We start from the raw sequence: 23,704 nt of genomic DNA, 5'->3' as shown, positions 1-23,704 counted from the left end.
ATCATTACTTAATGCCTTCCCTTATGCCTCCAAGAAGCAAATCAATGCTCCTTCCTTTTTTTTTTTAATTTTTTTTTTTTAATTTATGATAGTCACAGAGAGAGAGAGAGAGAGGCAGAGACACAAGCGGAGGGAGAAGCAGGCTCCATGCACCGGGAGCCTGATGTGGGATTCGATCCCGGGTCTCCAGGATCGCGCCCTGGGCCAAAGGCAGGCGCCAAACCACTGCGCCACCCAGGGATCCCTCAATGCTCCTTCCTTATTCTCCTACCTTCTGTCCCTCTCTTGGCATTAATCATTTTCTCCTTTATTTTGTGGTTATTTCTATAGATGTGTACTCCTCTAAGATGGAGTCTTGAGGACAGGGTCAATGTTGGATTCATATTTAAAGCTCCTTCCCATGTTGCCCACCATAGAGTATTCTATAAACAAGCAAAAAAATTTATAGACAGACACAAGTATAGGTAGATATAGATACATATATTGATATACATATCAATATTGATATAGTTGTGTGAGTATATAAACCAGAATATAAAACCATTGTTGAGTACCCACATCAATGACAGGCCCACACAAGGCCTAATTTAAGAATTAGAGGATATAAAAGTCGTCTATCTACAAAGACATTCTGGTTAAGGCAGGCAAGAGTTAAGATCTTCACACTTAGCATATTCCATGGACATATTATTTGGTATAAAATTCAGTGCCAACTTTTACTCTAAAATCTGAGTTGCCTCAACATCTGTATTAGAGTACCTCTCTAAGGAAGAATGTGGTTAAGAGCATGGACATTGGAATCGGAGAGACCAGGATTTGCACTCCAGCTTCATCACTGACTAAGTGGATGACCTTGACAAGACCCAAGTTGGCCTCCTCAGATCCCATTACTCTCATCTATGTAATGGGGACAGAACTGGCTCCCATCTCTCAGGGATGGTGTTGTGAGCACTGATTGAGGTTATGCATGTACAGGTTGTAGCACATGCCTGGCTTATGCTTAGGGGTGAATATCTAGTTATTGCTGTTAGTGTGGTTGTCATTGTGATGACAGCACCCTGTTTTCTGGTTCTAGAGATAATGTCTCCATCCTCAGTTCCCAGCCAGAGGGCAGTCTGCAGTCCTGGTTGAGTTGTACACTGTCCCTGGCCACAGATACCATGAGGAGCCCCTCTCGACAGTCAGCCAGCAGCAGCCACATTCTCAGCCCCAGGTAAGATTATCCCTCCGCTGCCTCTGGATGGGTGATAACTTGAAGAATCTGATGCCTTGAAGCTTGTTGTTCATGTCTTCCATTTTCTCCAGCTAAAGCAAGGATAAGCATGGCCTTGGACAGTTTGAGCTATAACCCTGCCACTTCTTAGCTGAATGACTTTAGGCAGGTAGATGATCCTCTCCAAGCCTTCATTTCCTCATTTGTGCAACAGGAAATATAATTCTGTTTACTGCTCTGAACAGTTGAAATGATGAGAACCTAATGCAACCCTCCCTAAAGCAGGTTTTCCCAATGATTTTTAAATAGCATGTGGTGAAGATTTTTTAAATAACTGTGGATTTATTATAGTTGCCTTCTATCTAAAGCAAGTCATACTTATTTTCTGTTTATAGGTAGTTCTGGATTTCAATTTTCTTTTGTAAACATATTCACTTAAGCATTTCTATATTTTGGGGTGTTCTTTTAATGGCAAATCAGTATGGAGACAGTTGGGCTGGATGATTTCTCCCTTAGAATTTTTAGCTTTGTTTTGAATGTCAAGGTTTTATATTTTCCCCATCACAGAGGGAGATGGATTCAGTTATGACCTAAGATAAACTCTTGCAAATCTGTAGGATTGCCAACAATAGGTTCCTCTGACAAACGGGCCTTGGGATCCACTCTTAGTTTAGGACTTAAATCCATCTTCACTCTTGTTTTTCAGCCAGCTTTGTTTCTCTCAGCTCATTTGGTTTTCCTTTTCAAGGGTGGCCTTCTTGTAATTAGGAGCTAATGGCCATAAATCAGAAGTTATGGATTAAGCAGATGCATAATTAAGATGAAGTACATACTGCTTTTGTGATACCAGAAGAACCAGTGTGATAAAGTAGAAAGAAAAGTCACAGACTCAAGGAGCAAATGCAGACAACCCCATCCTGACTTGGAATGTGTTTGCTCTGAAGGAGGAGGATGCTGTCTCTACAAAAAGAAGGGAGTGGAAATTCATGCTAACCTTTTGGGCATATTCAGCAAATGGCAAATGTCTGATGCATGCCTGCAGATAATCTTAGGCTGAAAAATTTGACGTCGAAAATATCAAAGAGAGGCTCCAAGAGTGGGGATGCATGTGGGGAGTTAATTAAAGCAAGATTATCTGATTACTGCTCTTAATTAAAAACAAAAGCCTATATGGAAAAAGAGCCACCTCTTCTGTGAACCCCAAAGGATGAGGGCTTTGCGCTCTCCCGATAAATACATACCCCCTGGTTTCCCCCATTAGCCAGTGTATAAGGCAGCAGAGGCAGAACCAGGGGTGGCCATAGCAGGATGTGAATGCTCATTAACATCATATCCGAGTTTCATAATTAGAATTGTACAGGCATACCTTGCTTTATCGTGTTCGCCGATTGCACTGTCAAATATTGTGTTTCTTACAAATTGGAGGTTTGTCAAGCAAGTCAATCAGTGCCATTTTTTCCAACAGCTCTTGCTCCGGCTCTCTGTGTCACATTTTGGTAATTCTTGCAATATTTCAAACTTTCTCTTTATTATATTTGTTATGATGAACTGTGATCAATGATCTTTGATGTTGCTATTGTAATTATTCTGAGGCATGACAAATAACACATCCATATGAGATGTTGAACTTAATCAGTAAATGTTGTATGTGTTCTGACTTCTCCACGACTAGCCATTCCCTCATCTCTCTCCCTCTCCTTGGGCTTTCCTATTCATCAATATTGAATATTGATGAGGTACAACAATATTGAAATTAGGTCAAGGGGCACCTGCTTGGCTCAGTTGTCTAAGTGTCTGACTTTGGCTGAGGTCATGACCCTAGGGTCCTAGGATTGAGCCTCAGGCTCCCTGCTCAGCAGGGAGTCTAGTCTGCTTCTCCCTCTCCCCTCTCCTGCTCATGCTCTCTCTCTCCCTCTCTCTCTAATAAATAAACAAAATCTTTTTTAAAAAGAACTTAGGCCAATTAATAAACCTACAGTGGCCTCTAAGTGTTCAAGTGAAAGGAAAAGTCACACATCTCTCACTTTAAGTCAAAAGCTAGAAATTATTCAGCTTTGTGAGGAAGGCACATCAAGAGCTGAAAGAGGCCAACAGCTAGGCCTCTTGTGCCAAACACTTAGCCAAGTTGTGGACACAAAGGAAGAGATCTTTACAGACATGACAAGTGCTACTCCAGGGAGCACATGAATGATAAGGAAAGAAAACAGCCTTATTGCTGATCTGGAGAAAGTGTGAGTGGTCTGGATGGAAGCTCAAAACTGGCACAACACTCTCTTAAACCAAAGCCTAGTTACCAGAGCAAGGCCCTAATTCCCTTTAATTCTGTGAAGGCTGAGAGAGGTGAGGAGGCTACAGAAGAAACATTTGAAGCTAGCAGAGGTTGGCTCACGATGAAAGGTTTGCCTTCTTAAGGAAAGAAGCCATCTCCATAACACAGAGTGCAAGGTGAAGCAGCAGGTGCTCATGGAGAAGCTGCAGCAAGTTCTCCAGAAGATCCAGCTAAGATCATTCACGAAGGTGGCCACACTAAACAACAGATTTCCAGTGTAGATGCAAGAGCTTACTACCAGCGTACTTCCATAGCTAGAGAGGAGAAGTCAGTGCCTGGCTTCAAAGCTTCAAAGGACAGGCTGACTCTCTTGGGAGGGGCTCATGTAGCTGGTGTCTGTGAGTGGAAGCTGTGCTCACTTACCATTCTGAAAATCCCAGGGCCCTTAAGAATTAAACTAAATCTATTCTGCCCATGCTCTATAAATGGAACAATAAAGCCAAGATGACAGTACATCTGTTTACAATAAGGCTGCCTAATATTTCAAGCCCATTGTTGAGACCTGCTGCTCAGAAAAAAAAGAATGCCTTTCAGAATCGCACTGCTCTTTGGCAGCACACCTGGTCACCCACGGGCTCTGATGGAGTGGAGACATGCAGGATTCATGATGTTTCCATGCCTGCTAACACAGCATCCTTTCTGCAGCCCATGGACCAAGGAGTAATTTTAACTTTCAGATCTTATTACTTAAGAAATCCATTTGAAATGCTAGAGCCGCCAGAGTAGCGCGCCCTCTGATGTGTCTGGGCAAAATAAATTGGAAACCTTCTGGAAAGGGCTCACCATTCAAGAGAACATTGAGAACACTCCTGATTCACTGGAGGGGTCAAAAGCACAACATTAATGAACGTGGAAGAGGTTGATTGCAACCTTCATGGAAGACTTGGGGCAGGGAGATTTGGGGCAAGATTTCTGAACTTCTCCATCTGTGTTTCTTTGGGAATCAATCTGGGTTGTTGTCAGGTTAATGAGATGATGCACAAATGTGTCTTCATTCAGAGACTGGCACCTAGAAGGAGCTCAAGAAAATTGGCTTTGTTGATGTTGGTATCTACTCAATGCCCAGAGGAACCCCAGGAGACAGATATTACTCTCACTATGACAGAATAGGAATATGAGGTCCACAACCTGTCCAGGCACAGTCTTACCTTGCTCCTATAGCTGTGCCTCAAGAAGCATCTGTCCTTGGCATCCCCAGGCATGCTGTCCAGAACCTAGCTCCCCTATTCCTTCCTTTCCCCCCTTCCAAGTCCTCAGGTTTGTCCCAGGACAGTTCAGAACAGTGGTGCCTACACCAAGGACAGTGATAGAACAGGAGGCAAGGAGGGATCATAAGGGTCCTTGTCTATTTTCTTTATGTCTGCATTCCTGAGGTTAGCACACAGTTGGTGCCAATAAATGTTTGTTGAGAGGGTGCCTGGATGGCTCAGTCAGTTAAGGGTCTGATAGATTTTGGCTCAGGTCATGATCTCAGGGTCATAAGATCAAGCCCTGCATTGGATTCTTGGATATGGAGCCTGCCTGAGATTCTTTCTCTCCTTCTCCCTCTACCCCTCCCTACCCACCCACACACCACAGTATCTCTTTCTCTGTCTCTCTCTCAAACAATAAATAGTAAATGTTTGTTGAGTGAATAACTAACCATAATATAAAGGCTGGAGCAAAAATATTGACCATACCTGGTCATATCTCAGCACGGACTGTGACTCCCAGAGGGCTGGTAATTGATCAATGTCCCATTGCAAGTAAGTGGAAGAGCCAGTCTTGGGGGGGGGGGGGTTAGGTTGTTGTTGTTTTTTTTAAAGATTTTATTTATTCATGAGAGACACAGAGAGAGAGGCGGAGACATAGGTAGAGGGAGAAACAGGCTCCCTCTGGGGAGCCCAATGCGGGGCTTGATCCTACAACCCTGGGATCACAACCTGAGCCCAAGGCAGATGCTCAACCACTGAGCCACCCAGGCATCTCAGAAGAGCCAATCTTTGAACCCAGGTTCAAATCCATCCAAAGCCTATATTTGTATTTGTTGCGCTGCCATGGCTCTCTGATATTTATCCAGAGTGGGTGGGGGCGGGGTGCAGATCACTCACCTGCAAAATTTACTGGCGAACATCTACTCTTAATATTAAAACTGCATAAGGATTATTATTCAACATTCAGCATCATTCCAAAAGATGCCTACTGAGTGCCAGATCCTATGGCAGTAAGCCCTGAAACTTTTGAGCACTGTCCTTGGAATACGTTTACAATTTAAAGATTCTTGAACTTCTGAATTGGAAGGAACCACTGGGATTATCTGATCTAATTTGCTCATTATGCAGATGGGGAACACAGAGGTCTGTGGAAGGAAGTATCTTATCCAAATTTATGGTGAGGTCCGGCCTTAGAGCTCAGGTGCCTTCCAGTGCCTTCTAACTGCGCAAGTAATCTATGAATACTTGCTCTCTTCAAGAACTTAAAATATTACAGAAAGAGCTAAAATCCGAGAGAGAGAGAGAGAGAGAGAGAGAGAGAGAGAGAGAGAAGCGCACATGCCCACAAGCAGGAGAATGGATATGGAGCAGAGAGAAAGGGAGACAGTCCTAGTCAGGCTGTACCCCCAGAGCAGAGCCTGACATGAGGCTCAATCTCACAACCCTGAGATCATGACCTGAGCTGAAATCAAGAGTCAGACGTTTAACCAACTGAGCTGCCCAGGCACCCCAAAAGCTAAAGTCCTCTTAACCACAACCCCAATCTCAGCTCCCTTCCCAGAGGTATCCACCACCTTCCATTTGGTGTGCCCCCTTTGACATCTTTCTCTCTGGATTTTTAAACATATATGTACCTGTACCAAATATATCACACATTTGTGGGCTTTTAAAAGACATAAATGATGTTATGCCCTATTATGTACCTTATGCTCTGCATAAATTCTTACAATGTGCTCCTTTCCCTCGACAATATATTTTGGCGACCTTTCCTTATCAGTACGCCCAGGGAGGTCTCAGTTTTTTCAAGTCCTGCAAAAGATCTTCAAGTCATGCCATGGTTTATTTAATTAAAGTTGTTTTTTTTGCTTTCAGAGGTTTTCAGGACATTTTCTCTGAGCCTATAAGCCTTTAAACACACACATACATACACACACACACACACACACACACATTCTTTTATTTTTTATTTTATTTTATTTTTTTATTTGACAATTGCTTTTTATTCCCCCTGTAGATTTATTTATTTATTTATTTATTTAATAATAAATTTATTTTTTATTGGTGTTTGCCAACATACAGAATAACACCCAGTGCTCATCCCGTCATCTGCCCCCCTCAGTGTCCGTCACCCATTCACCCCCACCCCCCGCCCTCCTCCCCTTCCACTACCCCTAGTTTGTTTCCCAGAGTTAGGAGTCTTTATGTTCTTTCTCCCTTTCTGATATTTCCTACCCATTTCTTCTCCCTTCCCTTCTATTCCCTTTCACGATTATTTATATTCCCCAAATGAATGAGAACATATAATGTTTGTCCTTCTTCGATTGACTTACTTCACTCAGCATAATACCCTCTAGTTCCATCCACGTTGAAGCAAATGGTGGGTATTTGTCGTTTCTAATGGCTGAGTAATATTCCATTGTATACATAAACCACATCTTCTTTATCCATTCATCTTTCGATGGACACCGAGGCTCCTTCCACAGTTTGGCTATTGTGGACATTGCTGATAGAAACATCGGGGTGCAGGTGTCCCAGAGTTTCATTGCATCTGTATCTTTGGGGTAAATCCCCAACAGTGCAATTGCTGGTTCATAGGGCAGGTCTATTTTTGACTCTTTGAGGAACCTCCACACAGTTTTCCAGAGTGGCTGCACCAGTTCACATTCCCACCAACAGACACACACACATTCTTATACACAGGGGCAAATGATTCTGTGAGTCCAAGGGCATTTGCATGTTAAATGTGACTGGGTCCTACCGGATTGTCCCAGTGTCCTTTCTGCTAGGAGACTGTGAGGTAGGAGAGGATGACACACCTGTATCCCTAGCCCCACGCTACCTGACCCATTGCTGGGCTCTATAAATGGGTCTCTTGGACATTTTGAGTTTGACTGAGAAGGAAGGTCACTTTAAAAACAGAAGAGAGAGAGAGAAAGTGATCTTCTGCCAAAAAATAAAAGCATTCCCTGCATTATTTATAAGGGGACGTCAACCCCAGAGAAATACACCTAAAGCCTTATGATTTATAGTCCAGGAACCATGCAGCTGCGCTGATAAATGCAAAAGCTTCTGGAGATGGAGACACTAAATTACCTCCATGGCCCCCAGAGAGGAAGTTTATAGGCTTGGTGGTGGCAGTCATACTTGGCTTAGGAATCTCTCTTAACATCTGACTGCAGGTGGTGCCAGGGCTGTCCCAGGACCGGCGCACTCACCTCACACCTCGACCCCACTCCGTGTGCCTGGCCTCTCCTGCCTCAGCCCTCACTGGAAGAGTGATAAAGCTGGGGGGCCTCCCCCCACTTCCTTCTTGTCTTCCTTCTTGTCTTCACAGTATATCAGGCTTTTCCTTCTTCCCCAAACCCAACTGACCCCCAACCCAGGTCTCTCACCCCATTGTGCAGGGTCCATGTGCTGACAAGTCTGAATTGACCCAGTGGAACAGAATGCTGACGTCTGGTCATGGACCAGTCATTTCAAACCATTGGTCATTATTCCAAACCACCCCAACTTTCTTTCTGCCTTTGTCCTTCACTCTAAAGAGAGACCCTAAACCCTAAATTCTTGGTTCATTCCCAGTAAAAAAAAATAAATAACCGCCTCCACCTCTGTGTTGTCTATAAATTCATCTTTGGGGTTTCCTGGATGGCTCCAGTTGGTTAAGCGTCTGCCTTAGGCTCAGGTCATGATCTTGGGGTCCTGGGATCGAGCCCTGCATTAGGCTCCTTGCTCAGTAGGGAGCCTGCTTCTCCCTCTCCCTCTGCTCCCCCTTACCCTGCTACTCATGCTTTCTCTCTCTCTCTCTCTCTCTCTCTCTCTCTCTCTCTGTCTCTGAGTCTCAAATAAATAAAATCTTTTAAAAAAATAATACATGAAGTAAATAAATAAATAAATTCATCTCTGCCCCCATCTTCCTTCTAGTTTCAGAAGACGAGATCTGGTCCTGTCCATCTCTAATTGGCATCCCACACACCACCACCGCCACCACCCCAGCACCCCCGTCCACCCGGTGTCCCCTCTCTCTCCTATACCCTCAACTTCCCCATTCCAGTAGTTCCTCTTCATAGGTGAGAAATACCTTGAGGTCCTCCCCATCCTAATTGTAATGTTCGCCTGTCACCTTGCAGCCCCACTGAGGTCTTCCTTTTCCTCCCCTTTGGCACCAGGCTTTTCTCCAAGGGGGTTAGGGGTCCACTCGTGCCACCTGCACTCACACACCTCACATTGGCCTGGCCCCCACCACTCACTTCAGTGCTCACTGTATCCGTGGCTTCCAAAGGGATCAATCAGGGTACGATCTCCAGTCTTGATCTTTTTCTGGACTTCTCCCCAGCATTGGAAAACTGTCAAACACTTCTCTATTCACTCAGCCTTGTAGATGTTTCTGCTCCTTGGAGTTCCTCAAACCTCTTTTCTGGTCTTTTCCTTCCCACCCTCAATCCCCAAATCTGGGGGGCTGTGGGGGTACTCTGCCCTCACTTGACTGTTTTGCTCCCTACCTGATCCCAGATGACCTTTTTGTGATTTTAACTCCTCTACTGTAAGTAGGCAACCCCCAAATCTAGACATCCAGCTCTTATGTTCTCCTAGGTTTTAAACATAGATATCGTATTTAATTGTCTACACTGAGATCTGCCAACCACATGTCTCCCTGCATATCCAGGAGGAACTCCTGCCTCCCTGCCCACTGTGTGTAATCAGTATCATTTGGTGGTTCTATCCATTCATAAAGTCGCCCAAGCTGGATCGTCTCAGATTATCATCCCCTCTCTTTCATCCTCATATTCAACGGATCCCCAAATCTTGTTTATCCTGTCCCCTTCCAACACTCTTGGCTCTCTCTGCTTCTCTCCACCCTCACTCCCAACCCCTGTAAGTCAGGCTGCCATCATTTCTGTCCTAAATGCTGACAAAAAACTTCCAAAACCATCTTCCCTTGGTCCATCCCCCACACCTCAGCCAGTATGATCCCTTTAAACTGAAAGTCTGGCTGCAGTGGCTTCCCATCTCCTACCTCAAAAGTCAGCAAACTCCTGCCTACAGGCCAGATCTGGCACTCGATTTGTTTTTGTAAATAAAGTTTTATTGGAACCCAGCCATGCCCACATTTTCATTTTTGATTTTACATATTGTTGGTGACTCTCTCTGCACCATGACGGCAGAACTGAGTAGTTGCAACAGAAACCAGATGGCCTCCAGGCCAAAAATAATTGCCATCTGCCCTTTACAGAAAAACTTTGGTGATCTCTGCCCTCCAGGATAGAACAGGATGGAATTCAAGCATCTTAGCAGCCTTTTAAGAAAAAAAAAACCCAAACCTTGTCTTTTTCTTCTTGTACGTCAGCACCTAGCACAGTGCCTGACACATAGTAGATAATAAATATGCATGGAGCAAATGACTGACAATGGATAGAAGTTAGATGACCCTTCACCAGAGTGATTTGAAGGATGCTTCTGCTGTCAACACTAAGGGTAAATTTGTCAGACTGCTCGACTGTCTCCAGTGTTGATGGAATATAGGGAGGAATACTCAAGGTCTGGGCCTCTGCTCCCCCAGAGTGCAGACCAAGGACAGAGGTGAGTGGTGGACACAGTGTTAAACCAGCTCTGGCAGAGATCTTGAAGACCTATTTTAAAAGAGGTAAGAGGAGAACAATAGACTGTGCAGTGTGGTAGACCTGGTTTCTAATCCAAACTTATTAGTCACCTGGTCATGAGCACGTTACAGCCTCTCCTCCATGATTATATCCCCTTTGCAAGATTAAAGTGTTAATAGCTATATAGTGGCTGGTGGAAGCCCTGGCACCAAGTTGGTGTTTACTAAGCAAGAGTTCCCTTCCACTCTCCTTCCTTCATCCTGGCTGGCTTGGGCAGTGCTGCTCTTGAAGTCAGGGATGGTGACAGGCAGGACTAGGGAACCCTATGACTGGGTTGTAATAATCTCACATGCCAGAGATTGTGGAAGTGGACCATACTTGCAGCAGAAAACCATGAGCATGACAGAGAATCCCTTGCCAATGACAGTGGAGTTTCAGTAAATGGTTTTAAACATGTTGAACTTGATGCGTTTAAGGACGTGCAAGTGGAACCATCCAGAGGTTTTGAACTCTGGTCTGGATCCATGGAGATGCCAGGACTTCTCTGCATAATATAATTACTAGGATTGGTGGAGGGTATCGATGACATGAAACCCAACTCAACCTAGCTTGTGCAAAATGAAAACTAGCATTATCTCATGCAGCTTGGAAACAAAGGTAGATCTAGCTTCAGGCATTATTGGATCCAGGGATTCAAAAAATGATCTTGGGTATTTGATCCCTCAGCAACCTCTCTGCTCTACTCTTCTCTACACTGGCTTTTTTCTGAGGTAGCAAGATGGTGGCCAAGACCTTCCAGCTCATGTCTGCACCACCCAGAGTCCAAAAGTAAAGAGGGCTTCTCTCTTCTAAACAGTTCCACAAAAATCCTGAGCTTGACTTTCATTGGCCCAAAGGGAGTCACATGGCTATTCTGAACCAGTCAGAATGGATAAAAGGAATGAAGGAGTCTCTTATCCTAGGCTCAAGTTGATGTTCTCACCTGGTTCTGGGAGATGTGGTTATTCCCACCCAAACCACAGGAACACTGGGGGAGGAAAAGTTTCCCAAAAGAATAACTGGGTCCCTTACCTGAAGCAGAATAACAGTGAGTAGATAAAAAACAAATAAGCAAAGCAAATGTTTTCCACCAAGTGGAAGATTGAATTATGGGAGTGGATAAAATTAGGCTGACAGAGTTGAGGGATGGGGTTAGAGGAGGGATGAGAAGGAAAAAGAGAAGACAGTAAGCAAAGAGAAAAATCATTCAAGTGTTTGAGGTCCCCACTGGTAGCCTTGGGAAGCCCAAATAAAATTGTGTGTATCCTGGTCAGAGACTTAATTTATCCCTAAACTTCAGTGACCAATCTATCACCACATAATTAGTGACGCTGTGATTTGAATTTATTACCAAACATGGCTCTCCACTGTTGCTATTGGACTTGTACCATATTGCAATGTGAGCGTGGAGATTATTGTATAAATTATTCTCACTCACATAATCATCGTGATTTTAATTACTGTGTAATCTTCGCTAATTACTGTTGTATGTATCATTTGCTTTGGTGCCGATTTAACACAACCACTGTTCGTCTGGCTAAACGATGGCATTACAACTTTTCCTTTTTCTGGGGAAAATTTGCTTTCTGTAAACATTTGCAGCCCCATACTTTTGGCTTGCAGTTCTTAGTTTAAAAAAGAACAACATTTAGACACCAACTTCCTTTCACCCCCGGTTGATTTCTATGTGGGAGGAGGCTGGCTTGAATTAATAAAAAGGTCTAAATTACAGGGTATTGTTTTGAAAGTAAAGTTGTATTCCTTTGAAGGAAGTGCAATTAGAAGTGAAGGCAAGGATGGGTCACATAAGGCCCACTTAAATGATTAGAAAAGATGTGTTTGTAATTAGTTCATTAATTATGTAAATGTGAATGGATGGTACTTAGTGTTAAAAACAAGTTGTTCTCAAAGTAGGTTAAGCATTCACCGCTAATCTCCTTTCAATAGTACATTTATTTACTGGTCTCTGCATTCTTAGAACCAGAGCTCATGATCATTTTAATCCATCCTGAAGATATTTAATGAACAGACCTCTCATCAATATGGTTTTATGTCTTCCTGGGACAAAAGGGTTCTATTCACTTTTATCAGTGTTAGGGAGATGAGTGGAAAATGAAAGCATTGAAGTATCAGTGCAGATACATTTACCAGTGGACCCACAGCCTGAGCAAATGGAAACAAATCTGGCTCTGTCCAGGATTCATCTCTGAAGCCAACATGACTCTTGGATTGGTTCCCATGGGAAGGAGGGCTGTTTTCTATCTAAAACTCCAGGTCTTGGATGGTAGATCTGTGGTTGTCTCAGGAATTTTGAGGCTCATCTAATTTAGGGGCAGGTTTATGTAAAAACCATTTGGATTAAACGTTGATGGTCCAGAACATTTTTTAGAACTTGTGGTTCTCTGACTGAGCTCTATTTTTGTGAAGTAGAACTATTATTGAAATATACATCCTGGGGGCACCTGGATGGCTCGGTGGTTGAGCATCTGCCTTTGGCTCAGGTTGTGATTCCAGGGTCCTGGAATGGAGTCTCTCACCAGGCTCTCTGCAGGGAGCCTGCTTCTCCCTCTGCCTATGTCTCTGCCTCTCTCTCGGTGTCTCTCATTAATAAATAAATAAACAAACAAACAAACAAACAAACAAATAAATAAAATCTTTTTTAAAAAAAGTAATACACATTCTGGAAAGTACATCTTTATGAAATTTTAAAAAATGGGTCCCTACCTATGTAATTACTACCCAAATCAAAACCAGATCATTGCAGGTGCCCCTAAAACCTTCTTGCACCTGTTCAATACATGACCTCATCCTCCCTCAAAGGTAACCACCATCCTGACTTCTAACACTATGAATTAGATATGACTGATTTTTAAAAATTCTGTGTAAGAGGAAGTATCTGGTGGTACTCTTTGGCATCTGTCTTCTTTCTTTTAATGTTAGGTGGTTTTTAAAATATATATATATATTATTTTAGAAAGAGGACACGAGTAGGAGGAGCAGAGGGAGAGAGAGAGATTCTCAAGCAGACTCCAAACTAAAATTAGAGCTGGACACAGGGCTGAGATCATGACCTGAGCTAAACAAGAATCAGATGTTAACTGACCGCATCACCCAGGCTCCCCTTTTAATATTATGAGTAACTCACATTGTTACATGTAGGGCTAATTCCCTTGACTTCTTTGCTCTATAGTCTATTACCGTGGTTCTCAAATGAGGACAATTTTGCATGCCCCCTCTCTGCCAGCAGATAGTTGGTAATGTCTGGAGATATCTTTGGTCATCATAACAGAGACAGATTCTACTGTAGAAGACCAGGATGCTGCTAATCATCCTGCAATGCATAGGACTGGCTGCAAAGAATTATCTGGTCCAAGATGTCAATTATGCTGCCATTGAGAAAACCTGGTCTATAATGTTCCTTTTTAGGAATATATAATAATGACTCATTCAGTTAGTAATAGGCAGTTAGATTGTTGCTAGCAGTTTTTTTTTAAAAGATTTATTTATTTATTTGAGAGACAGAGAGAGAGAGAGAGAGAGCAAGGAAGTAGGGGCAGGGGCAGAGGGAGAGAATCTCCAAGTGGACTGCTCAGTGAACGCAAAGCCTAACACAGGGCTTCATATCACGACCCATGAGATCATGACCTAAGTCAAAAAATAAGTTGGACTCTTAACTTAGGTGCCCCTCAGTTGTTTCTAGTTTAATGCTATTATGGATGGCACTACTATGGGCCATCTTGTTCACATATTTTCTTGCATGTATTTAGATTTCTGCTGGGTTTATGCCCAGGAGTAAAATTGCTGGGCCATAGGTATATTTTCAACTTTAGTAAATATTGTCAAGACAGTGGTACCAATTTATATTCCGACCAGCTGTGGATAGGGGTTCCAGTCAATCTGCATTTTTTGCTAACACTTGATTTTGTCATTTTTCTTTAAAGTTAGCTATTCTGGTAGATATTGATAGAGTCACCTTTTTGGTTTTAACTTGCATATTCCTTGTAAAGAAACCTTTTCATATGTTTATATGCTTATTGGAATACCCTGTTTGGTGAAATATCTAATCAAGTCTTTTGCCCATGATTTTTTTTCTTTTGGGCTGTCTCTTTTTTCTTAATTTGTAGGAGTCCTTAATATATTCTAGATATAAGTCCTTTCTTGAGTATGTGGATCCTCTTCATTTGGTGCAATGCCTTTTTCACCATCTTCTGGTTTATTTTGACAAAAAAAGTTCTTAATTTTAATGTAACTAAGCATAGAATATTTTCTTTTATGGTTGGTTCTTTTCCTATCACATTGAAAATTTATTTGCCTACTTCTAAATTATGAACATGTCCCCCTATGTTTTCTTACAAACACTGTTATTGATTTAACTTTTATATCCGGATATACAATTCATCAGGAATTAATATTTATGGTATGAGGTAGAGGTTGAGATTCATTGCCATATGAATATCCAACTAGCCCTGTTGTGTATTTTTAAAGGAATCATATTTTTCACATTTTACAACCATATCATCTTCTATTAAATCAAGTGATTTTATATATATTCTAGACGCTGTTCTATTCCATTTTTCTACTTGTCCATCTTTGAGCTGATTTACCATTGCCTTAGCTAATGTAGCTTTATATGTAAGTCTTCATATCTGCATGTGCAGACTTTTTACTCCCTTTGCTAAGTAAACATTTCTTCTTTGCTTTCCATGCCTGAGAGGATATGAAGATTTCATTCAAATTTCCTTCCAGTCATAAACTTGGATTAGTTGTTCCTCAAGATCAGAAAATGACTCCAGGGACACCTGGGTGGCTCAGTGGTTGAGCATCTGCCTTTGGCTCAGGTCATGATCCCGGGGTCCTGGGATCGAGTCCTGCATTAGGCTCCTGAGCCTGCTTCTCCCTCTGCTTATGTCTCTGCCTCTCTCTCTGTGTGTCTTTCATAAGAGAGAAAGAAGAAAGAAGAACGAAAGAAACAGAACTCCAGAGGTAAAATGCTGGGGTCACTTCAACATACTTTTCTCTTTCCAAAATTTGACCCTTCAAGTCCTGGCTGCTTTGGTGCTCTCCAATGCCTGTAAATTTAAACTTAGCTTTTCTAGTTTTTCTAAGTGGAGATTCCCTCTGGAAAATCAAGTTTTATCATATCCAGAAAAGCTCATCTATCACAGCCAGAAACTGAATGCTGAGCTAGACTTTTTACTCTCTTTGCTAAGTAAACATTTCTTCTTTGATTTCCATGCCTAAGAGGATATGAAGATTTCATTCAAATTTCCTTCCAGTCATAAACTTGGTGAATCTACTTTCCCTGTTAGACTGTAAGCTTCTGTACTGCTAGGGCTATTGATCTTTGTATTGATGGCATCTGGGGTCATGGATTCAGTAAACGATTCTGGATGGATGTAAGGAGGGGTGGCTGGATGGATGGCTGGATAATTTCCATCCACTTGAAACTACATTTTCATGAGGAACTGGGTCCTTTTTTGATTAAGTCTGGGTTTTTTTAATGGCTATTTCCATTGCACCACATTCCACTGAGGCAATGTCAGTGAAAAGTGAAGAAATGTATTGAAAATTTGTTAAATATGTTGAACCCAAGTTGAATCTCCAATCCAGCTAGAGATTTTAATCCCTTGACATATCCAGTTTGTTATTTCAAAACATTGTGGAAATTGTATCAGAAGGTAAAGAAGTATAGGAGTGCCTGGGTGGTTCAGTCAGTTAAGAATCTGACCCTTGATTTCGACTCAGGTTGTGATCTCAGGGCTCTGAGATTGAGCCCCACATCAGGCTCTGTGCTCAGTGGGGAGTCTCCTTGGGATTCTCTCTCTCTCCCTCTGCCCCTCCCCCTTCCCTCTCAGAAGAAGAAGAAGAAGAAGAAGGAGAAGAAGAAGAAGAAGAGGAGGAGGAAGAGAAGGAGGAGGGGGAGGAGGAGGGGGAAGAGGAGGAGGAGGGGGAGGAGGAGGGGGAGAGGCAAGAGGAGGAGGAGGGGAGGAGGAGGAATAGAACCAATACTTTCACTGTGTCATCAGAGTATGACCTGAGATATTCTCTTCCCTTCCAGGTATAGAATGAGTTCAGGGAAGCCCAGGTGGCTCAGCAGTTTAGCACTGCCTTCAGCCCAGGGCCTGATCCTGGAGACTCAGGATGGAGTCCCACGTCAGGCTCCCTGCATGGAGCCTGCTTCTCCCTCTGCCTGTGTCTCTGCCTCTCTCTCTCTCTCTCTCTCTCTCTCTCTGTGTCTCTCATGAATAAATAAATAAAATATTTAAGAGAAAAAAGAATGAGGAGTTCAAGCTAGCTGGGGTTTCAGCTCCCTTTCCATTCTGATATTCTAGAAGTTGATGAAATTCTATAGCAATGAAACAAAGCTTTTGGCTTGGGCTTAGACATGAAGCATTCACTCCAGATTGTGTGTTGGAAGTTGGCTTAGAATCTATTGTTTTTAAGCTCAGAGAAGTGGGATTGGCTGGCTGAGAAGTAGGGCTGCTGAGGTCTGAATTAACCAGCTAGAGGAGTCAGATGGAGCCCTTTTGTTCATTCTTTCTGCATTTCCACATGCTCCCCCTCCCTCTACACCTCCATTCCTTCATTCTTTCCCATCAGTGAACTTTCCTTGAGATGCTTTCCTAGATACCAGGGATTTGTAGCAGAATAATCCATTCTAGTTCATAATAATCTTGTTACGGGTTATAAATAAGTCAACAAGCAATTGCGATCCACAACGATGGGGAAGCACAGGGGCTGTGGAAGCCAAAGGAGACACCTCACCCAGCCTGGGAGATGAGGGAAGGCTTTCTGGAGAAGGCTACAGTTGGTCTGAACATTGAAGGATGAGGAAAGATGTTTGTTTTGCTTTTTTGTGTGTGTGGGTTTTATTGTAACATAGAATAGTGGTTCTTCCAAATCACCTGTAAGTATCACTCACCCTCTCTTTGTGTCCTTCCTACCTTCTTTCTTCTTATATATTCCTACTCCAGAAATATCTGGGCACCATCCATTCTATTGGCTTCCACCTTAATTTGACAATGACCAATGTTTTGTGTATACACTTCATTTCTTCATTTCATTTAGTTCCTTTTATACTTCTATCCATATCTAAACACATTTTTTAAATACTAAACAATGTGAAAGTAAGTTGAAAACATCATGGCAGTTCTCCTTCAAATACTTACCCAACTTTCTCCTAAGAAGGACATTTCCTAACTACTACAGCACTCTCCCATCTAAGAAAATGAAACAAACCAATAAGATCATCCAAGATTCCAACATCTATATTACCCCCAATATCCTAAAACTGTCTATATCGCTGTATCCTAACAAAGATATTCATTGCATTTGGTTGTTCTGTTTCTTTAATCTCTCTTCTTAAAAAAAAATATTAGAATTTCTTTGGGGGGGAGTTTTAAGAAGGATTACAGAAAAATTAAGGGGTACCCATATACTTCCTCTCTTCCCACACATAATTTTCCCTCTTTTATTCCCATCTTTGGTTAGCCTTTATTCTCTTGAAACTAGAATAGCCCCTCATCTCCTCTTCATCACACTGAAATGGGTGTGTGTGTGTGTGTGCGCGCACGCGTGCATGGGTGTGTTTTAATAGAGTATCAGGGATGGTTCTGATGGGCAACTGCATTCAAAAATAGCTGGTCCTAGTACCTGGGACCAAGTAGAATGTAGGGGTGAGGCCAACGCAAAGTCTCCTGGTGCACAAAAGGTAGGCAGACAGGCATCTACTGAGGGCGGGTCACTGGATTGCTTTTGCCCCAGTGTCAAGGACTCAGCAGCCACTTAAGATCAGAGTCAACAGCAAGGAAGACTAGGGAGTTATCTTGTCTCATAGAAACCATCATGAAGAATATAGGATATAGGATCAAGATATCAAGAAGATAGGATATTTAGAGTCTGTTTCCTGTCTCAAGTCTTTGTACCTTCCCTCCAGGAGTAACCAGGCTCATTGAAGTTGAGCATGCTTCTTTGGTTATCCTACTCCATGGCTTTCTCCTTGTTTTGAGTCTTCCAACTGGATAGCCTTTCTCATCCTTGGTTTCCTTGTCTGTGAGATTTAGATGATCAGCTCTTGCTTGCCAAGGGTTTTGCAGATTAAATAAGCTCATAACTTGGCAGGGTTGGGGGGGGAGGGATGGTGATCCCTTTCTGGTGCTTAGCATGTCTTCCTTGATATCCCTGCCCAAACCCTACCCCCCCTTCCAAAGCCTCACTCAACCCCAATGTCCCCCAGAAGGCCAAGTACACAGGCCCTGGCACCTCTCTCCCTTGCCAACCTCCTGCTGCAATTACCCTGAGGCTCAATTTACCCAGAACTTTTGTCCTACTGACCTTTCTTTGCGGGTTTATCCAGTTGCCACTTCTACCATGTGCTCTCCAGGAAGGAAAGGTGTCCTCTGCTGCCGTGAGCTCAGCCTAGCATTGTATACAGTCAGACTGAGAGGAAACTCTTGGCTCTGCTACTTCCTCAGCAAGCCTACATGCCTCTCCCAGTCTCGGTTTCCTCATCTGTAAAATAGGCCAGTAAAGGGCAGGAGAGCGAGCAGCCAAGAGACATGGATCCTGGAATTGGACTCCTTGGCTTAAATCCATGTTCTCCCACGTATTACATGGCAAGTTGCATATCCTTCTGAGCCTCATTTGTGAAATGCGAAGATTACGATAGTGGATTATAATAGAAGACTATTGTGAAAATAAAATCAAGGAGTTTCTGCAAAACCTAAAGGCACAGGCTACAGTAGCGATTATGCGGAATTCAGCTGCACCCTATAGGGACTTAATAAATGTCTCACGTTCCTACCACATCTTGCACGGTTGCCGGCACCATATCAATGTTTATTACAGATTACCCACTGTTGTGTTGGCCTTGGTCACAAAACCTTCAGGTCATTGTAAAAGCACATCTGGTTTCCCATCCCAGGCCTCGCTAGTATTAGAACATCTATACATTTTTAATTTCCTCTTGAATTTCAGGGTGCGGATGAAGAATGGGGGTGACAGCACATCTCGGGGGATGATTCATGGTGTCATTAAGTCTGCATCCAGTTTCCTATAGCTACAGTTGGCTCAGGCTCTGCCCAGACTCAGACCTGGGAATTATTTTTGCTGTGTAATGATGTCAAATCTGGTGAATCCCATATCTCTCCTTGACTTGGACCTCACTTTTTCTGGTTCATTATGTCTCAGTGGACATTGAAATATATAAACATGTAGATATGAGTTCAACTAGTTGAGGTTTCCACTCAGCTTTCTACCTGGAGGGTGTAGGATGTCATGGAAGGAAAAGGCAAGAGGTTCAGATCTGGCTCACCAGGGTTCAAATCCAGGCTTTGCCACTTAGTAGTGTGACCTTGAGTAAATGGCTTCTACCAGTGAGACTCAATTTCCTCATCTGAAAGATGGGGCAAGGATTCTGATTCTGATGAGATCGTGCATACAAATCACATGCATATAGAGGTCCTTTTTCATTCTTCACCTGATATTCATGGAGTGTCTACTCATGTGGTAAAATGCTGGAGCCGCATTCACAGGATAGCCTGGCAGGAACAGGAGTGTGGACCCTGCTGAGACACATGTCTCGGCAGCTGGTTCATTCTGCCACCCAACAGACCACTTTGATATGCTTGTCCTTCTTCTGTACTGCTCAGATCAGGGTCGTATATAGCAACTGCTTGTTCTTGAACCTCTGCCCTCAGTCTGGGGCCTTCTCTAGCCCTGATAGGCAGGTCCATTAAAGAAAAACAATCAAACAAGCATTAAGATTTGTAAACATACATTTACTAAGAGCAGCATTTTTAACCGAATAAGTAACACATGCATGTTGAAGTGCACCACTCTTCACCTTGCATGGAGTGCTGGGGGCAAGTGGAGGTAGACCCGGAAAACACTCACAGGAACTGGCTATACCGATCATATATGTCCTCTCTGATGCCTCACAGATCCCTGTGAGATAGGGCATTATCATTCCCACTCTTCCAGCTGAGCAAGTTCCAGCTCTACACGAGACCTGGCTGGGCCAGAACAGAGCCATGATTTTAATCTGGACCTGTCTGCCTCTGAAGCCCATTTTCCTAGCCTAGGAGGTTAGAAAATGCAAATTCCAGTACATCTGGATGTTCATATCCTCATCTCCCTAATAAACCTTCAGAAGGTTAAGCCACTAACACAGCATTTTCATGTATATTCTTTTCTTCATCAATTCACTTAATAAACATCAATTGGGCACCTACTAGGTGGTACGCACTAGAGCTTAACTCACTCATCCAACACACAGTAATTAAGTATCTATTAGGTGCCAGAGCACTGGCATTTCATTCATTAATTGAGCACATGTTTGTGGAGCAGCTACAGTGTGCTAGGATGCCGTTCTTGGCACTGGAGGATGGGGCAGTGAATATGACAGACAAAACCCCTGCCCCTTGGAGACCTTAATTCCACGACATTGCAACATTGACCTGATTTCCCACATTTCATAGCTGAGGACACTGAGGCTAAGAGATAGGTGACTGTCCCAAGGCCATGTGATTGGTGAGTGGCAGAAGCAAACCAAGCTTCAAGTGACAAATGTTATCTGGACAAGGTGACATAGAAAAAACTGTTAATTCTGTATCACATGCAGGGCTCAAAGGAAGTTTACAGAAAACAGTGCTACTGGCCGTGGGGTCATCTCTCCTGGGATTGGAACCCCACCTCTGTCACTTCCACTCATGTGTGCTTGGGGAGGTCACCACCCCCCTTGCTGTGCTAGAAGGTCATAAATCCTATCTCTGGAGTTGCTATAAAGATTATAAATGAACTTGGCTGGCAGCTCCAGGAGAGCAGGAGGCCCATCGGATTGGTCTCTCTTATAGGCATGGCATTCAGCACAGTGCCTGGCACACAGTAGGTGCCCAGCCTAGAGGTGCCTATTTCAATGACAACTGACTACCCCCTCCACTCAGTTATGGGACCAGCCTGGTGTTGTGGCTAGATTCTCAGGGATGCCTGCTGGCTCCTTTCAGCAAGTATTCTAGAGAGCTATTGCTCTTCTGATAGACTAAAGGCCAGACAGCAGAAGTTCCCAAGATGCTTCTGGAATCTCTTCTTAGAGAAACAGCATGTCCCTGCCTAACATTTGTCCATACCTGTCTCCCAGTAACTCAGAAAAACTTCTATCCATTATCGCTCGCCCTGGCCAAGGTTCTGGGAGGCAGGCACAGCAACATCTTGATTATCTGTCATCCATCTATCATGCGATGCTGATGGAGGAGAGTTCTATCTGAACCAAGCTGTCCAGTAAGGACAACTGGGGGAAAAATGAGTCTTCCCAGGTCCGTGGATGAAAACAGCAGGCTGGTTTGAAATATCCAAAGCCGCCTCAGAAATGGAGAGGACCTTCCCGCCTCAAAGGGCAGAACTGGGACCCTCCCCCTGAAGCCTGCAAGAGGGTGTCTGCATTCACATTAAATCCTGCGGTGTGCACACAGAATGGAGTTGGATGCAAGGAACTTCCGTACTTTGAGTGGAAATGCAGACGGGAAATAGACACCGGCATCGCAGAGACGTGGGTGGACTTCCGAATGGCAGATCCAGGAGGCAGTCCTCAGCCACCACTCCTTTCTTTCTCTGCTGCTGCCCTGCCCTCCCCTTCCCTGTGTCTCCTACTGCCCTCTCCTTCTATCCCCTCCCCCTTCCCTGTCCAGCTCCCCAGGGGTCTACGAACTTGGCTCGAGGTCCTGTTTCCACCCACCAGCTGAGGCTCTGACTGCACCAGACAACCCCAGGAAAGCGGGACCCAGCCCACCCCACCCCCAGAACAATGGGCCCTTGGGCTCCTCGGTGCAGCTCAGTGACCACCAGGCTGGGACACTTTGGCTTGCACCCCTTAAGGAAGGTGCTGCTTCTGGCGGGTCTTGGGGAAGGCAGTCAGGTCTGTCAGGTCTGGGGGATCTGGGCGTCCCCATGGGTCCGTCCCAGTGATCCCGTGCCGGGGGTCCTGGACACCAGCTCTCCCACCCTGGGGCCTCCAGGCCCTTGCTCCTGGGCTGCTGGTGGCCTGCTGTGCCCCCCAACCCATCCCTCCTTGGGTCAAAGATGAGGAGGGCAGATCCTCCCCTGCAGCCTGCACCTCTTCCCCACGACCCCTTGTCCCCACCTTTGCCATCAGACACCCTCCTCCTTCCCCTCCTCCCCCTGCACTCCAGCCCCCATCCTTTCTCACCACAGCTGCTCACTTGCCTGTTTGCCTGCTTCCCACTTCCTTCTGCCCTTCCTCCCCTTCTCCTGTCCTTCTAGGTCCTTTTCCTTGTAGACCTATTTCCAAGGTAGACTTGATTCAGTTCAACATTTACTGAGCAGCTGCTGTGAGCTGGGCTCGGTGCCAAGTCAGGGGGAGCGGGGAGGAGAGCCTGCACAGTCCTGACAGAATGGCTGGTGGGTGGGGGCTCCCCAACTCCTCTCTTTTTGCTTTTTTCTACTTCTTCTTCCTTCCCTCCTCCTCCTCCTTCTTAAACCTCCTCCTTCTTCCTTCTTTCCCCCTCTTCCTCCTCCTCCCCTTCTTCCTACTCCCCTCCCTCCCCTTTCTCCTCTTCTTCCCTTCCTCCTCCTTCTCCCCATCTTCCCCTCTTCCCCTTCTTCTCCTCCTCCCCTTCTTCCTCCTCCCCCTTTCCTCCTCTCCACCTCCTTCCTCCCCTTTCCTCCTTCTCCTCTTCCCCTCCCTCCTCCTCCCCCCTTCCTCCTCTTAACTCCTCTTTCATCCCTCTCTCCATGCCCTGTCCTGGCACCCACAGCCAGCACTCAAGGTGGGAGCTGGGGTGAGTGGGGTATCAGCACCCCAGGAGACTCAGGGACAGGAGCCTAAATCCCGCCATCCCCACATGACAGGTGATGGATGGGCCTGAGCACCTGAGACACATTCATCAATGCCCACCTCCCTTCAGGGCCAAGGCAGGACAGAAATGACTTTTGTTGGCTCTGGTGGTAGCCCATTGCCCCTGGCAGCTCCGAGCTGTTTATTTTTAAAAATCAATAAGTAAAAATAAAAAGTAAAGATAAAGCAAAGAGCAGGAAGGCTGTCTCGCCATGTGCTCGGGGAGGGATTCCAAGGCAATGATATTGACCACAAACCTTCGGGTCCTCATAAAGGGGGCACTCCAGCCCACGTCCAGTGGTGACAGAGCTGGAAGGTGACAGCCAAGAAACGGGAAAGGAGGCAGATGCTCTTGGCAAATGGTGTGGCTGCTGTCTTAGCACATGGGGACCAAGCTTTCTCAGGAACGATGAGCAGCCAGGTCACCTGCTCACTCACTCCTCTGCTCATCCCTCCTGGAGCTTGAACTGAGGCTTTCACGGA

General features: G+C 44.4%; 1 protein-coding gene across 2 annotated transcripts in view; it reads left to right on the top strand.

The window, feature by feature from the left end:
• The window catches only part of MYO18B (myosin XVIIIB), a 256,479-nt gene that overhangs the window by 227,275 nt on the left and 5,500 nt on the right, over nt 1–23,704 (top strand). For both annotated transcript variants that reach the window (XM_041729151.1, XM_041729150.1), the window contains exon 42: nt 1,076–1,213. In XM_041729151.1, the coding sequence (XP_041585085.1) occupies nt 1,076–1,213 (138 nt within the window). The remainder of the gene's footprint in view (nt 1–1,075; nt 1,214–23,704) is intronic.

This window comes from Vulpes lagopus, chromosome 14, assembly GCF_018345385.1.
Source record: "Vulpes lagopus strain Blue_001 chromosome 14, ASM1834538v1, whole genome shotgun sequence".
Classification (NCBI taxonomy): Eukaryota; Metazoa; Chordata; class Mammalia; order Carnivora; family Canidae; genus Vulpes; species Vulpes lagopus.
The sequence above is the reverse complement of the archived record's forward strand: the minus strand, read 5'-3'. Positions and strand labels throughout refer to the sequence as shown.